The following is an 18535-nucleotide window of genomic DNA, read 5'->3' as shown; positions in this document are numbered from 1 at the left end:
GATGAGCACTGATGGGGCATGGATTAGCACTGATGTGGCACGGATGAGCACTGACGTAGCATGGATGTGGAACCAATGACCACTGACGTGGCATGGATGTGGTACGGATGAGCACTTACGTGGCAGGGATAAGCACTGATTTGGCATGGATGTGGCATTGATGAGCACTGACGTGGCATGGATGAGGCACAGATGAGCACTGGCGTGGCAGGTATGAGCACTGAGGTGGCATGGATGAGCACTGAGGTTGCATGGATGTGGCACAGATGGGCATGGATGAGGCATGGATGTGGCACGGATTGGCATAATTGAGGTATGGAAGAGGCAGAGGATGGGTGCAGCTGCAGTTTCTCTCCTCGCACACTGTACTGATTATTGTGTGCAGTGTGCGAGGAGAGGAGAGAAATTAACCAGACATGCGGCGGTTTGTTGTCATTGCCCTTTACCATGATCCATGATGCGCCGGGTCCCCTGTACCCAGCAAGCACGGACACTTCTGTGTGTGCACACCAGAGGGCACGCAGGAAGCGCGATTCTGGGAGGGTGTCATAGGACACCCTCCCAGAATAAGTTGCCCGCGCTGTAGCCGTCATTCGGCTTTGGTCCGGCAAGTAGTTAAACACTATAGTGATAACTATACTTTACCATGGGAAAGGGTCTATATAACATTCTGTGCAGTGGCCTGTGCATTACCCACTCCTACGTCCTGCACTTATGCACTTGTAGGTATGAGTGTTGTGGCATATGTGTGCTTGTGCATACAGTGAGTAGGGTCAGGTTTAATTAGCCATGGCCCTTTAAGCCCTTTCCACTGGTGACACATTTTGGTCGCACCCACAATTTATTTTCCTTTATTTTTTTTTTATGCGTGAAAGGGCTGTAGTCTGTCTAAGAAACGCCAGTTTTTCGCTCCTGATTTATATTGTTTGATAAGTGATACATGTATTTCCACTAGAACACATAATTGAAGCCTTAGCTCCTTGCATTTTAGGATCCTGGTTACAAACTCTTATATCCTACTGACAGCATTAAATATACTCTTGAACAAGAATAAATATCAATTTAAAAGGTAAACATACAGTACATTCCAAATTGCTGCAGTTTTATTCACTGAATTTTAGCCCACTGAGTAAAGTGTATTTTGCTATCCCTTTTATGCAATTGATAGGCCAAGCAAGACTGACATCTTCAATAAATTAAGACTTAGACTTGTTAAATTCAAAATAGAGGTTTCTAGGATTACCATTCAGAGGATCATGACGGTGCTGAGTTTTTATGATATCATTATAAAGTACTGCAGTATGAGGAATCGGCTGTGTAACATGGCCTCTTATTAATTCTGCATCTTGGCGAACTGCATAACTTCGCCCATCTTTCACCTTTTCACAATAGTGCTGAGAGAAAATGACAGGTTTGTGTTGCTCAGAAGCCGATCCCAAGGAGAAGGCCAAGGAGTTTTCAGGTTGCTGCCATTATATTGACAGTGGAAATGTGTTAGGGCTAGGTTTATGCTAGTGCAGTGCAATTTTGATCCAATTTTCAATGCTATTTTGCAGTGCAAAGTCCCCCGTCCCCTCCGGGCATCTGGCCTGGTATGGTTCAGAAGGGGGGGGGGGCAATCGCTCATAGTCCTCCTTTCCTGGCCTGATTTTGGGGAGGACCCGGGACATTTTTTTTTTTTTTTTGCATTTTAAATGACGGCTCTTATGTTTACCTTCTGCTGGCAACAGGGATGACTCAATAATTTTTAGGATGCCAGTGGGTGCCAGCTCCCTAACCACTTGACCTCCAGAAGATTTAACCACCTTCATAACTGTATTACTTTAATTGACAATTGCGCAGTCATGCAACACTGTACTCAAATAACATTTGTCATTTTTTTCTCCAAAAAATAAGAGTTTGTAACCAGGATCTTAAAATGCAAGGAGTAAACCAATCAATTTACGCTTATTGGGATTTTTTTTTTTTTTTTTTTTTTTTTACTAAAACCATGTAGCAGAATACAGGTTTGTTAATTTTTTATGGATATGCTTTAGAGCAGAAAGTTACAAATATATATATTTTTTTTCAAAATTGTTTTTTTTTTTGTTCAATGCAGTGGTGATCAAATACAACCAAAAGAAATCTCTAATCCTATTAAACGGCATTAAACATACTCTTGAACAAGAATACATATCAATTTAAGAGTTAAACATACAGTAGATACCAGATTACTGCAGTATTATTCATTGAATTTAAGAGCAAAAAAAAAAAAGGAACTGCCTTCTCCTATGAGTAAAGTGTATTGTGCAATTGAAAGGCCAAGCAAGACTGACATCAGTAAATTAAGGCTTAGACTTGTTAAATCCAAACTGAGATTCTAGGATTACCATTCAGAGGATCATGATGGTGCTGAGTTTTTATGATATCATTATGAAGTAAAGTACAGTACTGCACTGTATGAAGAGTCAGCTGTGTAACATGGTCTCTTATTAATTCTGCATCTTGGTGAACTGGGCAACTTCACCCATCTATCACCTTTTCACGACAGTGCTGAGGGAAAATGATAGGTTTATGTTGCTCAGAAGCGGATCCCAAGGAGAGGGCTGAGGAGTTTTCAGGTTGTGCCAATATAGTGACAGTGGAAATGTCAGAAGTGCTATAAATCCTTGGACGATTCTACTGGAAAACATGTAGAATATCTAATTTATTGCTCCTTTATATGTTTATATTCAGTTTAGAAAAAGCATTGTTTTCCAGTTTTTATGACTGCCATGTGTTTTGTAATGCATACAACCAATAAACTATACTTGCTTTAAATTCCTTTAGATTCATATATTTTTAAACATATACACTACCGTGTACCGTTAACGTTTGGGGTCACTTAGAAATGTCCTTATTTTTGAAAGAAAAGCACTGTTTTCTTTCAATGAAGATAACATTAACACCAGAGACCTTGTAACACTAACGAGTCACATGACACCGGGAATGGAAAATTACTAATTGGGCCCAATTTGGAAATTTTCACTTAGGGGTGTACTCACTTTTGTTGCCAGCGGTTTAGACATTAATGGCTGTGTTGAGTTATTTTGAGGGGACAGCAAATTTACGCTTATATAAAAACAATGCTTTTTAAACCATCTTATTGTTTTCACTAGTCATTAACTATCCCATTGGTGGTAATGGAAGAGTTTTGTGTCAACTGGAAAATAAAATAAGTTGCTTTAATATGGACATGCACTGCATTAAAACAAATATTTGATACATTTGCTTATTTCCACTTGCTGGAAGAGAAAAAAGCCTTTAAAGGGTAATTTCACTTTACATTTTTTTTTCCTTTGATCAGTATGGCATTTTATTTCTTCTCTAAATAAACTACCTGTAGTATTTTCAGTTTGCAGAGTTCTTCAGGTGAAGCGCTGTGCTGTCCCCATGTGTCCATCTCTGTGAGAAGCACTGTTTTTCCTTAGATACCATACACCATGCTCTGTGGCTTGTGTATCCCTGTGCAGCCCAGCACCAGTTTATTTCCGGACTCCCGAGTAGCGCCGCCCACACTGCTCTGACACGCTGTGTGGGAACGGCCTCTGGGAGCATCAATCTTCTGCCTCTGGAAATGGGAAGGAAAACAACACAAATAGGGGGAGAAGGCTGCACACCCCAATAATATGTAGGAAAAGGAGAGAAATGCCCCCAGGGGTTTTCAGGCAGCAAAGTGAGTCAACTGGGAGTTTGTTAAAAATAATTCATCTTTATTGTGAAATAAATAAAATATTGACAATGAAATCCGTGTGGTAAAATATGAGCTCTGGTAACAGATATAAGTCCATCATAATTAATGGCACAACTGATAAAAACATAAACCGAGGTTGATAAATCATCACAACCAACAAAGCGGTCTCCCGACAAAGGTCTTCCTCAAGGGGTGTGTGATGTCTATAAAGAACATTCTACAATTAGAAACATAGTATACAGTATATCAAAATGAATTATAGGAGTTTATTACATTTGATTACATATCATTTGATACATATGATTGATTATTACATTTATATTTACCCTATAATTGATGGATAACTGTTGACCAAAACACTTCCATAAGTACAGAGTCCTCCAGAAGGGGGTCTTCCTGATGCCCTGGATGAGTGGGAGAAATATACTGACTTACAGGGGGTCACAGTTGGAGCTCCCCACGAGACAGCCAGACACCTGCCTGCAAAAAATTATCATTGTAACGAATGTAGCTTGGTGGAAGCTAATTAGATGGGTAGATTGATGGCAGGGAGTGAATAGGCCGGGGGTTCGGTGAATACACCCAAAGTGGATAGCTTTCATGCCCTTACTGCGTAGAAAGAGAAATGGAATAAAGAGAAGCAGGACAAAAGAAATGAATGTAACACCAACCATGTGGAAAAAACATAAATTGTGAATTGTAGAGTAGTGTGGCTTTAAAAAAGAAAAAACTGAAATAAAATATAAATACCTATAGTAGAATAATGATTTCCAATGGTGGCCAAATAACAAGGTGTACATCTAGTGGATGACGCGTATCTCTAGATGTAGATAGACGTGTTTAAATAATGAACAGAATTGAAAAAATGGAAATGAAAAGAAGTGATAAAGGGAGTGACAGTGGGCCTTTACTTACATGCACCAACCGAGAGCATCAAAACGAACCCCTACCGGCCAGCATTCAAGGAAGGTAATGAATTTGATGCAAGTTGTAATGCCTTATATATACCTGCATAATTTTGAATGCAAGGCAGATGTCCCGCAACCCACATGGAGGTTCATGTCCACGATGGCGGACGCTATGTGGCTCCCTCGGCATTCCGAAAGGAAGATTCCTCAGCCACTGCCGTCGCCACAACAATGTCCGATGACGTATCGCGCAGGCCCGATGATAACTGTTGACCAAAACACTTCCATAAGTACAGAGTGCTCCTGATATACAGTATATACAGTACAGACCAAAAGTTTGGACACACCTTCTCATTCAAAGAGTTTTTAGAGTCACACTTCAAGAGGTAGTCACCTGAAATGGTTTTCACTTCACAGGTGTGCCCTGTCAGGTTTAATAAGTGTGATTTCTTGCCTCATAAATGGGGTTGGGACCATCAGTTGTGTTGTGCAGAAGTCAGGTGGATACACAGCTGATAGTCCTACTTAATAGACTGTTAGAATTTGTATTATGGCAAGAAAAAAGCAGCTAAGTACAGGAAAACGAGTGGCCATCATTACTTTAAGAAATGAAGGTTAGTCAGTCCGAAAAATTGGGAAAACTTTGAAAGTGTCCCCAAGTGCAGTCACAAAAACCATCAAGCGCTACAAAGAAACTGGCTCACATGCGGGACCGCCCCAGGAAAGGAAGACCAAGAGTCACCTCTGCTGTGGAGGATAAGTTCATCCGAGTCACCAGCCTCAGAAATCGCAGGCTAACAGCAGCTCAGATTAGAGACCAGGTTAATGGCACCCAGAGTTCTAGCAGCAGACACATCTCTAGAACAACTGTTAAGAGGAGACTGTGTGAATCAGGCCTTCATGGTAGAATATCTGCTAGGAAACCACTGCTAAAGAAAGGCAACAAGCAGAAGAGACTTGTTTGAGCTAAAGAACACAAGGAATGGACATTAGACCAGTGGAAATCTGTGCTTTGGTCTGATGAGTCCAAATTTGAGATCTTTGGTTCCAACCACCGTGCCTTTGTGCGACGCAGAAAAGGTGAACGGATGGACTCTACATGCCTGGTTCCCACCGTGAAGCATGGAGGAGGAGGTGTGATGGTGTGGGGATTTATTCAAAATTGAAGGCATACTGAACCAGCATGGCTACCACAGCATCTTGCAGCGGCATTCTATTCCATCCGGTTTGCGTTTAGTTGGACCATCATTTATTTTTCAACAGGACAATGACACCAAACACACCTCCAGGCTGTGTAAGGGCTATTTGACCAAGAGGGAGAGTGATGGGGTGCTGCACCAGATGACCTGGCCTCCACAGTCACCGGACCTGAACCCAATCAAGATGGTTTGGGGTGAGCTGGACCGCAGAGTGAAGGCAAAAGGGCCAACAAGTGCTAAGCATCTCTGGGAACGCCTTCAAGACTGTTGGAAGACCATTTCAGATGATTTCCTCTTGAAGTGTGACTCTACAATTTTCATAGTCATGAAAATAAAGAAAACTCTTTGAATGAGAAGGTGTGTCCAAACTTTTGGTCTGTACTGTATATCTATATATAAAATATGCAATGGCTGCCACCACACACAAATCGGGGATAAAAAAATGGGCCTGGGTGCACAACAGCTAATCACAGCAGCTCTTTACCATGTGACCCGCTGTGTCCAATCACAGCTGATTACAGTGTAAACAGGAGTGGCCAGTTATCGGCAATCCTCTCCTCATGCTGACAGCACGTAAGGAGAGGAGAGCCAATAACCCGCAAATCCACACAGGGGACATCTACACTGATAATCAGGGCACTGATTATCTGTGTCCTGATGATCAGTGCAGTCCCAACAGTGCATACCAGTGCTGCTCATCAGTGCCCATCAATACTACCTAGTCAGCACACATCAGTGAAGGGGAAAAATTACTTTTCTTTTTCGTTCATTGACGGACACAGCTCCTGATTCTTCTTAAGCATTGAGTTATACTGCCCCCTACAAGAGTAGGACACTAGGCAGGAAAAAGATTGACTATGCATATGGGCAGTCCCAGGGGGTATACACCCAATCTCAGCTATAGACACTCAGTTTTTTTTTTCTGCCTAGTCAGGAGTAAGGACCTAGTTCCTTGCTGGGATCTCTGGTCCTCGCAATTTTTTCATTTTGTATGGAATTTTTTTCCTCTTTTATTATTTTGTTCCTGTGAGAACTACAATCAAGTGCCAGCGAGCACGTGCAGACCGCAGCTCCGCACTTGGTAGGCCGCAACATAGCACCACTGGACGGGGGCTGGCCTGTGAGTTAAACATCACGCGAGGACACATACTAACTGGCTTTGGCCTGAGTCGCAGCGTTTCCTTCTGGCCGACAGCACCTACATTACGATGGAGGGGGGGAGTCCTGTCTGGAGCAGTGCCCACCTTGTTTCTGGTGTGGTAAGTAGCTGTCCCCACACTACCCCTGGTGGGTTTTTGGGGTGGACGTGGGCCCTCCCTGGGATGGTCAGACATCCGGGTTCTCCTCCCTTCCCCCCAGCCCCTCAAATTTCAGTCACTATGGGCCATGCTGCCGAGTCGGGCGCCAGCCCCAGTGCGTGTAGCTGAGGCCCCCACTCTTCCTTTGGGCATCTGCCGGGCTGAGGATCCATGCAATTGTTGCTGGGCCCCCACAACAATTTAGACCGCGGGCTGCTGGGCCATATGGTCAGCTTGGCACCTCTCTTGGACCAGGTGGCGCTGTGGGGGCGCTTCATTTTTAATGTCAGTCTTGCCACCATTATTGTGTGGAGTACCTGCCTTGTTTTAGCGAGAGTAACCCTGCCTGCACTTCTGCGTCATGGCAGTGGCCCCCTTTTAAGGGGGCTATGCCCTATTATGTCCTCTATTGAGGCCTCGGAGGGCGACCCCCTTGTTTTTTTTTTTTACGGGGTCCAATAGGTGGTCCATTTGTGGACCCTTGGCCAGCGTCACCTTTGCGGGGTCGCAGTCGGTGGCCTCCCCTGATTATGTTTTAGAGACACTACTGGGTCTGCTTCCACGCACCCTGAGGGTTCAGATAGTGAGGAGGATTCCTCTGCTCCTCTAGTACAGAGGTTTGGCATGTAGTTCATTCACATGGTAGTGGCGTCCCTACATCAGGGGGATTTCTTCTTGCTTCTTTCGACATCCAGGACGCCTACCTGCACATGCTAATATGTGCTGGTCGCCAGCGCTTCCTCCATTTTTCCGTGGACAAGGAGCATTATCAGTTTGTGGCACTGACCTTTGCTCTCACCTCCGCATCTCGAGTCTTCACAGGAGTGTTGGCCCCGGTGCTGGCATTTTTTGAGTCAGCGGGGGATCGCGGTCCTTGAGTACCTGGACAATCTTCTGCGAGCAGAGTCTCTGACTGCTTTGATGGACTACTGCAGATTGCTCTGCAAACTCTGAGGGAGTTCGGTTGGATCCTGAACATTCTGGAGTCTTCTTTGGGTCTGTCCACAAAAAATGGCTTATCTGGATCTGACTCTGGACTCGGCCTCTGCCAGAGTGTTTCTTCCTCAGTAAAAACTCCAGACATTGCAGGAGCAATTCAGCTTCTGTTGTTTAGCAGACGGTCATCCCTCAGGGCTTAAAGGAGAACACAGGCGCCACACTAAGTGCAGTATATCGAGATTTATTATGAGTTAACCAATAGAAAGGTACTCACAAGAGTGTATATAAAAACAGCATGTCAGACATCATAATGGAGGCAATGATTCCCGGTGTCCTGATTCAGGATGGCACGAGCGGTCTCAGGGCGTTGGGTTGTAACCGATGAACGAACGGTACTTCCCGATTGCGGGGACACAACACTGACCGTCCTGACGTCACTTCCGGGATACGTAATGGCGCCGGCGAAGCGTTATCGGAGCATGCGCTCCTTCTTCAGGCCGATAATGCGCCATTTTGGACAAGGGCCAAATTTGAGAATTTAGATCAGTTGTATGATCTTTTCCCATCTGGCTTTTTTTCAGCTACTTTTCACATTTCTCCTACAGTGTCTAAAGAATGTAGTTTCCTGTTGAGGAAAATTGAACATCTGATAATATCAGCTAACCATCATTGGTGGGACAAATTCTTCCTGACCCAATATGTTTCTAGTATGATCACCCCAAGAGGCCTAAGAGTCCTCAAGACCTGCTCATTTCTATCCCCCACTTTGGGGAAGGAATGGTGTCAGATTTCAGAATTTTGCACACGCAAGTGGATGCAAATAATCATCCAACAAAGAGACCTTAAATATAATGAGGATCTCGTTAAACTCAAGGAGACCATTTCCTCCCTAGTGTTACTTACTCCTCATTTGCCTTTCTCATGGTTACACACATATAAAATCCATACTAAGAAAAAGGAGGATGCAGCGATGCAGGTGAAATTATGCAAAATCTGTAGAGATCTGGATGATTACAATCTAGATTGTGTTTTCAGTTGGAAAAGAGGGAATGCTTCCCACCCCCGCACTTGTGTGGAGAATGGGCAACACCATAATTCTAATACTACACCACTAATGGAGTGCATCCCACAGCCTCCAAATAGAATTTTCCATCATGGTGCGAATCCCCACCACCAACTTCAGACCATTCACAAAGGTCACAAATGTGTTTCCAATTCTAATTTCCATGGAAACCGTCAGAAGGATAAGGATGGGGATAACAACAAGAAAAAGAACAAAAGAGGAGGATGTCTGGTACCCTCAGCTTCTGGAGATGATCCTTGGGAGCCGAGCCCCAGGCCGTCCCCCTCCTCCATACCTAAACCCCAGCGTAAGCCAAAGCCAAAACAGAAACGTAATTCCAAAAAGGATAAGGGTTCTGATAAGACTAATACTGCCCTGACGAGGGTTCCCAGTTCTACTGTAGTACAGGAAGTTCCTTCAGTTGAAACCAGTTTGGCAGTTTCTGGAACCAGCCCCATATGCAATACAATATCTGATGCGGTTATTGGGGATTTTTTGCCCCTCCCGGTGTCACCGTCCTTTAGGGGCCCCGACTCCTCTCAACTGGGACCTGCTGGTGACGGCGCAGGGATTCCTTCCAGTAATGTGGCCACCCCCAGTGTTGGTGCGTCCGATGTCCAGGGTTTTTTAGGTCTTCCCCCTCCGCTCACCCATTCAAAGAGAAAGCTCGACGAAGGGGAAAGCGGGGGGGGGAAGAGGACAGCATAGTAACAAAGAAAAGAGTAAAGCCCCGTACACACGTACCGATGGTCGGCTTACAAATGTTCCTCTTTTCTCCCCGGGATGTCGGTGTCTGCTGAAAAGTGCAAAGACAGCACAAGGACAGCACAAGAATTTTGTCCGCCGACTGCAGAAGTGATGTCATGTAATGGTTAACTTTCCCTGTGTTTTCTATTTTCTGAGCATGCCCAGTCTTGCAAATCTGCGGTCTGTCGGCCGAATTGTGTACTGACAGGCGAACAATCGTCCGTTCTGGTGTCGGCATACAAATATTTTCATGTTTGCACGAAAGACTTTTGTCCGCGGATTGTGCGCAGACATCTGTCGGAGGCACCATACTAACACGCGTACAATCGGCAGATCCTTCGTCCACCGACGTTTGTATGCCGACGATCGGTACGTGTGTACGGGCCTTCAGACTGTTGAAACCATAAAAATATTAAATTTGTCGTCACATATTCTGTCTCAATCTGAGACCTCACTTCTTCATAGAGGTCTCAATTTTGCTCCCTCGGCCTCCCCCAATCCTTTTACTCTATTCAAGGATCTCAATAGTTTTATTCGCCTGCTTACATTAAAACAGCACTTTCAGATCCAAACGAATAAAAATGTTTTTGTACAGCCATCTCCATCTATTTTAGAGACGGAATCTGAGCTCTCCATTGATCCTATTGGATTAAAACTCCTAGAGGAGCTTTACATTAGTGATGATGACGAGGACTTGGCGTTTTTTCCCAGCACCCCTCTACGTCTCCACCAGTCCAACACACTAGTTTTCGTGCCAAATCTAATTTTAACCCTGTACATTCCAAAGGCCAATACATACAAACGTTTTACCAGGTAGTGTTTTCAGAGATTAAGAAGATGTGCACCCAGACTAACTCCTGTAGTAAGTCTCTCTTTAAAAACTCCAATTTAAGTCATGTTGAGAGACAGGCCCTAACTGATTTGTCCAAAAATCACAACTTGATCATTAAAACTGCAGACAAAGGAGGGGGTATAGTCATCCAGGATAGAGCTGACTATCTTAGAGAAGCCCAACGCCTGCTGGCAGATACTACTACATACCGCAAACTACCGGCCGACCCCCAATCCAGCTATATCCTTGAAGCCATAGGGCTCACTACACAGGCTAAGGAAGATGGTATCATTAATAAGTCAGAATACTCCTTTTTCCATAGAGATTTCTTTTCCACACCGTACTTTTATCACATTGCTAAAGCACATAAAAATCTACAGAATCCAACCGATAGTTGCGGCTATGGATAGCGTCACCAATCCATTTTCCCAATATGTAGATTCGTTTCTGCAGCCTCTGACCCAAAATCTACCATCCTATATTCAAGATGGGGTCCATCTGTTGGAGCTATTGGCACCGTATAGTTGGGAGCCCACGTACATGTGGGTTTCCCTGGATGTGGACTCCCTCTATACCTCCATCCCCCATTCCGTAGGCCTTCAAGCAGTCACTCAGTCTCTCATGGATCATCCTACCATCAACCCATCCCAAGCTCAGTTTATTGTGGAGGCAACTAGATTTTGCCTTACCCACAACTATTTTTTATTTCATGGAGATTTTTATTTACAAGTCAATGGCACCGCTATGGGGGCAAATTTTGCCCCTAGCTATGCCAATTTGACTATGGGGATGTGGGAGGACAATTACATCTGGAACAGCAATCCGTATGCCTCCCATATTGTCTTTTATGGAAGATACATAGACGACATTATTGTTGTCTGGGATGGCTCTGAATCCTCACTCCTAGAATTTGTTAGCCATTGTAATACCAACAAATACAATTTATCCTTCACCTCAGTTCATCATTCTGCAGAATTAGCTTTTTTGGATCTTCTCTTATATCATCATGAAGGAAAAATAGAGACAAAAAACTACACTAAGCCCACAGAGGGTAATTCCTTCTTACATTTTAAGAGTTGCCACCATCCCAGGTGGATCAACAACATCCCTAAGAGCCAGTTCTGCAGACTGAGAAGAAATTGTACCAACGATGGAGATTACATTGAACAGAGCGTCCAATTAAAGAAAAAAATTACTTAAAAGGCTTTCCCTGAATCCCTTCTAAACCATGCTCAAAACATGTGTTTGGCTGGCCTTGTAAGTAATACGAGGGATCAACTTGATACAGAGGTTACCACACCCAGATTTGTGACCCAATTCCACACTAAGTTTAAGAAAATGGAGAAAATCCTGGAAAAACATTGGCCGATCCTATTGGAGGACCCCCATTTAAGGGAGAATTTACCACCTAAATCCAAGGTCGCTTATAGAAGAGCGAAGAACATTAAGAGTAGTGGTGGCCCCTAGTAAGTTGAAGCACCCACCCACATTACTTTCAGAAAGACCTTGTTTGATCCCACTTATTGGCATGTTCCAATGTCGAAAAAGATTGTGTTTGACTTGCAAACACGTAACCCATGGAAAAAAAACGTTTAAAGTAAAAGGTAAAACATATCCCTTGACACAATTTTATAATTGCTCCACAGAGTTTGTCATCTACTGTCTCACGTGTCCATGTGGTTTATTTTATGTAGGGAGGACAATCCGCACCCTGAGGAAGAGATTTGGTGAGCATCGTAGGTTTGTAGAGGCTGGCGATGATAAACATAGTGTTCCACGCCACTTCTTGTTACACCATGAACAATCATCTCTTGGTCTCAGGGTGTGGATTATAGAGTCCATACCTGCCACTTTCACGCCAGCAGAACGCTTTAAGAGATTATGCCAAAGGGAGGCCTATTGGATCTATACCTTAGATACTCTAGTTCCGGGTGGCTTGAATGAAGAAATTGAGACCAACTCTCTTATTTGATCCTATCCAATATCCTTCGGATTGGGTTCTTGTGTTTGATTTGGCCTTTTCCTTGATTGTTATGCCTTATCAGTCTTTCATAATAGCGACTTATGTGGTTGGAATATCCAATAGGTTCCATTAGTTGATGGTTTTATAATAATAATTTTTATAATAATAGTTTTTGCAAAATTACACTTTTATATATATTTGTGGATTTTTTTATGTATTAATAATAATATATCCTTATGTGTCTTTGCATATGTATAACATATGGGGATAGATATATATATATATATATATATATATATATATATATATATATATATATATATATTTAAACTTTCCATGTATTTTTAAACTTTCCGTGACTTTACTATATTATGTATTATTATTATTATTATTATTTTTATTTTTACTTCATATATATTTATTTTTATTTTTGGTGAGCTTATAGACATACATGGGGATCGAGAAAGGGCTGTGAGCACCTGGTGTATAGAGCACTAGGATGAACTGTGTTATGCAGCAGAAGGTTATTTGGATGATATATCCCTACAAGATATACCCTGCACAATACTCTATACCAATATCCATAACTGCTAGACACCGGTGTGAGCCTGCGCAGTTTTAGAGTGAACCTGCGTCTCTCCCCTGCTCCCATTCCAGATCAGAGTCACTTGGAAGGTCCGCACTAATCTGTCCCTGGATGACCGTCATGGTCCAAAATTGTCCATTTTGTCACAACGTGGGCATACTACTGCCATTGACTTTACCACATTGAGGATCAATTATTATTCCTTAATTAAGGATTGACAGCTGTTATTTATCCTACATTCCTCCTCCATGTAGACACTTCATCAATTTTGAATCCATGAATTCAGTGTCAACTCCTGATATTTGCAGTCCATCAATATGTGAGGATGCCATGATTTGTCCATAGCCTTAATACTGGCAAAATATTGCACTAGTCTGGTAGCCCACAGACCAGGTCTGACACCAGATTGGTATCAAGCAAAGTGCAGACATTTCTTCAGGTCCACACGTTTGTTTTGATACATGAGGTGTAGGATTATTGTATTTTCATTAATACCATATTCAGCTTGTCATATTCCAATGTAGGTGAAGCACAAGGTCAGCATCATTTTGACATCTTGAGTATGTGGCATGCTGATACACGATCAGACACCTAGGCAGCATTAACAAAGCTATAATTGAGCTATATGCTGCGGGTAACTGTATCAGTGTATCTTTTCTTCTGGTGTGTGTGTGGCCGGCCATGTGTGTGTGGCCGGCCATGTGTGTGTGTGTGAGTCATTGTTTTGTTTTTATGTTGTACATGTTCACTGTCACCGCAATTGATTCCATTCCATGTATTATCACTTTTGATTCTCCCCTTACATAGGGGTTGTTTTATACTCAATGTCTTTCAATAAAGTTTTTGCATTTTTGAAATAAGCAGGTGTGAGTATCCCTTATTGCAGCCATTCCTAGGAGCTGATCTCCAGTTCCTTCCCCAAACTATTTTATCACATTGCTTGCATTGCAGTGGCTCCCTGCTTCAGAAGAAGACCATTAGGAATTCCTAATAGGTGTCTCGGATGGTTGGTGTCCGGTTGAACATATCTTCTGGACACATTGGTCTCTTACATAGGTGTTTTTTGCACCGGGAATCATTGCCTCCATTATGATGTCTGTCATGCTGTTTTTATATACACTCTTGTGAGTACCTTTCTATTGGTTAACTCATAATAAATCTCGATATACTGCACTTAGTGTGGCGCCTGTGTTCTCCTTTCAGCTCGCCACAAGCCCCTTCTACTTGTCATCAGAGCAGCCTACGGAGTGTGGTGGTTTGAGATTTTATGTATATGGACTTTATATGGACTTTTCATATAGCCACCATTGTGTTGCTGATTTTATTGTATTAGCACATGTTTCTATGTCCACTAGTGGAGTTTGTGAAGTTTTGGACACCCCTTCCCCTGTTGTGCACCAGTTTTCACCCATTTAGGGCTTGCATGCACGTGCGGGGCCTGATGGTGTCCACCCTTGAGGCGGTCTGTTTGCACAGTTCCACACAAGATCTCTGCTAAAGAGATTCTGGTGAAATGGTTCAGGGGTCCACGGGCTCTAGAGGTGGCTTCGCTGTCTGGCACTTCAACAGGGAAAATCCTTCTCCTCCTGTACTTGACGGTTGTCTCCACTGATGCCAGCCTGTCCAGGTGGAGAGGCATCCACAGCATAGATGTGCTTAGGGGGTCTGGACTCTGGCAGAGCCAAGACTGCCGATTAGTGTACTGGAACTCCGAGCAATCAGACTTTGTTTGGCTCATTGGACAATCGTCTTCAGGGGTGTCCGGTATGTATTAATTCAGACAATGCCATGGCCGTGGTCCATGTCAATCTTCAAGGGGGCACAAGAAGTGTCCTGGCAGCTCGGTAAGTACCCGGCATACTAAGGTGGGCTGACTGATTCGTTCCAGCTCTCCTAAACATCTGCTACGACTGTGCAGGGCAGGCAGAAGGGATTCAGGTCATTCTAGTGGCTCCAGACTGGTCTTGCTGGTCTTGGTATGCCAATCTGGTACGGCTGGCTGCCGATGCTCCTTGGGGATCTGTTGTCTTGAGGACCAATCTTCCATTCTCCTTTACAGTCGCTGGCTTTAACGGCTTGGCTGTTGAACGGCAGGTGCTGAAGGGTGGAGGTTTGTTTGAATCAGTGATTCCTATGCTGTTAAGAGCTTGGAAATCTGCCTCTAGGAAGAACTACCATCCATTGTACGTGGAAGACGTACATTGCGTGGTGTGAGTCTCTTGGGGTTCATCCTCGCTCCTTCTTGGTGGACTGGATATTAACCTTTCTTCAACGGGGGCGTTGAACAAAAATTGGCCTTGAATACCATCATGGGTCAGGTATCCGATTTTGGCGGTCTTTTTTCAACGACTTTTGGCCACACACTCCCTGGTGCGTACCTTTTCTTCAGGGTGTCTGACATTTTGGTTCCTTCAGTGCGGGCTTCGTTGCCGCCCTGGAATCTTGATGTGGTGCTTTCTGCTCTACTGAAGCTTCTCTTATTTGGGAGGTTTCCCTGCTTACATTGCCCCAGAAGGTGGCCTTCTTTGGTGGCTATTACCTCTGCATGCAGGGTGTCTGAACTGACGGCATTATCCCATCGTTCACCTTATGGTGCTTCACAAGGATAAGGTGGTGCTTTGCCTCTGCCCATCATTCCTTCCTAAGGTGGTCTCTGATTGTCATTTGAATGAAGACATTGTGTTGGCTTCCCTGTGCCCCAAGCCTAAACATCTGAAGGAAATTGCCTTGCATGTCTTGCATGTGGTCCGGGCAATTAGGGTGTACCTGGCAGCTACGGAGTCTTTTAGGAAGTAAGACTCTCTATTTACGCTTACGGGCGGACCTCACAAAGGTTTGCCCGCTCCTTCTACAGCCATTTCCAGATGGATCTGACAGACGGTGGTTCAGGCCTATTGCATCAGGGGTCAGGTTCCTCCTTTCCCTGTTTGGGCGCACTCTACTAGGGTGCTTAGTGTCTCCTGGGCTTTCCATCTTCAAGCATCAGTGACGCAGGTTTTGCAAGGCGACCACCTGGTCGTCGGTGCACACTTTTACAAAGTTTTTTGTAAGTGGTTGTGTTGGCATCTGGGGATGCTTCTTTTGGTCGCAAGGTTTTGCTGGCTGCTGCTTAGAGGACCCGGTCCTCTTTGAGGGTGTATTGTTTTTCAGGCGAGCTCCAGTTGTTTATGGTTGAGCTCTATATTACCTGGTTGGCTATGGTTAGTCTTGGGAATTTTTTCTGATGTTTTTCAACCCCTCATGTTTAAACACTGCTTTGGGTCGTCTCAATGGTTAAGAAGAATCGGGAGCTGTGTCTGTTAATGAAAGAAAGAGAAAATGGGATTTTTGACTTAACGTAAAATCCATTTCTCTGATGTTCATTGACGAACACAGCACCCACCCCTCTTTGGAGTTGGCTTTCTTCTAAAACTGTTTGTAAAAAAAAAAGTGAGTGCCTATAGCTGAGAGTCGTTGTATACTCCCTGAGACTACCTGGTCAAGAAGAATCAGGAGCTGTGTCCATCAATGAACATCAGAGAAATGGATTTTACAATAAGTCAAAAATCCCATTATTTACAACATTTTATTACAGGAACTTAGAAAAACTTTTTCTTTTCAAAATGTTTGGTCTTTTTTCATTTGTTTAGCAAAAATAATAAACAGTGTCAATGAAATACCATGAAAAGAAAGCTCTGTCTCAAAAAAATGATAAAAATTTTGTTTGGGTGCAGTGTTGCATGACCGCGCAAATGTAATTCAAAGTGCGACAGGGCTGAAAGCTGAAAATTCGCCTAGGCAGGAAGGGGTTGAAAGTTCCCAGTAGGCAACTGCTTAATTGACAACGTTGTCAATTTGGTATTTTTATCTACAAAATTGGAGGTCTCCATAAGTGACCATAGTTTGTCTGGTGTTTGAGCCCAGCAAAAGCAAAGTTTATCAAAGATGGCAGCTTTAAAATAAAGATGAATATTTGGTTATATCCCATACTGCTATTTGTTTTATGTCTAAGCATAATATTAAGTGTACATCTAGGAGGTTTATTTTTCCATACTTGGTGTCATAAGATTTTGTATGGCCGTCAGGTGTGTGAAAGAGAGCGGTATAATACTTTGTAAAAGGTAGAGCAATGTAGGGAGCAGTGTAATTTTTAGGGCTTCTATTCTGTCAGCTATAGAACGTTCATAGGAGTGTAATTGTGTTTGTTAATGGAATGAAGAGGATAAGAATGGTATGTAATTAAGGTCATTTAAGAGAGAGGGGAGACCAATAGACGTATGCCTAAAAAGGTAATAGCATTTGCTACCTAAACATAGGGGAATTTGCCTGGAAGTGCAGAAGGTATATGGAGGCTTATACTAATGATGAGTTTTTGAAAAAACGACATACTTCATATTAGAGCCTCATTTGCTATTGCAGTTCTATTCCTGTGCTAGTTCCCTACATAGACTTCGATCGACTGTCCATACATTAGCTCAAGATATAATTAATATTTCACAGACCACTGAATGTGTCCCTCTGCCAGTGAATGAATACGGTTGATTGCAGAGGCATATCATTTGTATATTAAAGCCTGATGTTTAACTTTATAGGAATTGGGCTTATGGAAATTGTAATGGAACCTGACATGACGTGTGGAGAGGAAGCCGCTGCTGCTGTCAGGGAACTTCAACTTATTCTGCAATCTCTTGGAACAAGTCTTGCAAACATGTCAGGTAAAGGTTTCATACTCATAATATTATGAAGCTAGTTGTTGAAACTATGTTTTACAAAAGAAAAGCTCATTGATAAAGCTTCACACAGTAATAAGGATCTGAGGACTCAAAATAGCTCACTTTTTTACAATAAGGATCCTTATCCAGGAGTTTTAGCTTTGTGTATTAAAAGAGAAGTTAATGATTAAAAAAAACAATTATACTCACCTAGGTGGATGCAGCATCAATCCAATGCTGCATCTGTCCCCCGCTGGCTCTGCATTGAGAATTTAGTGATCAAACACGGCTGTCTGCTCTCCCCTCCAGCGCTCACTGGAGGGCTGGGCTGTGCAGGGGGGGCAGGAGGGGTTCGTTCAGGCTCTCAGTGGATCAAGTGATGTCAGCCTTATGTGACTGAAAATGGGTCACAGGAGTGCAGAACAAACTGCACTCCTGTGATCCATAGATGAAATATAGCCAAAAAAGCTTTGGCCATACTTCTCCTTTAAGTGTGTATTTAGATGCACTTTCATTTATTAATAACATTGAAATTTACCTCCTCTGTAGATAAGATATTTGTGGCAAATTTGCCACCTATGCTTCGTGTCCTTACTG

At 43.2% G+C, this 18535-nt stretch overlaps 1 protein-coding gene across 1 annotated transcript in view; it reads left to right on the top strand.

Moving 5' to 3' along the window:
* GATB (glutamyl-tRNA amidotransferase subunit B) overlaps positions 1-18535 on the top strand; it is a 249958-nt gene that overhangs the window by 107507 nt on the left and 123916 nt on the right. The window contains exon 5 of the mRNA XM_082243457.1: positions 17819-17941. Coding sequence (XP_082099583.1) covers positions 17819-17941 — 123 coding nt within the window. The remainder of the gene's footprint in view (positions 1-17818; positions 17942-18535) is intronic.

This window comes from Pelophylax lessonae, assembly GCF_965119305.1.
Source record: "Pelophylax lessonae genome assembly, chromosome: 1".
In the NCBI taxonomy this organism is placed as follows: domain Eukaryota; kingdom Metazoa; phylum Chordata; class Amphibia; order Anura; family Ranidae; genus Pelophylax; species Pelophylax lessonae.
Note: the sequence above shows the minus strand (reverse complement) of the source record. Positions and strands in the feature narration are given on the sequence as shown.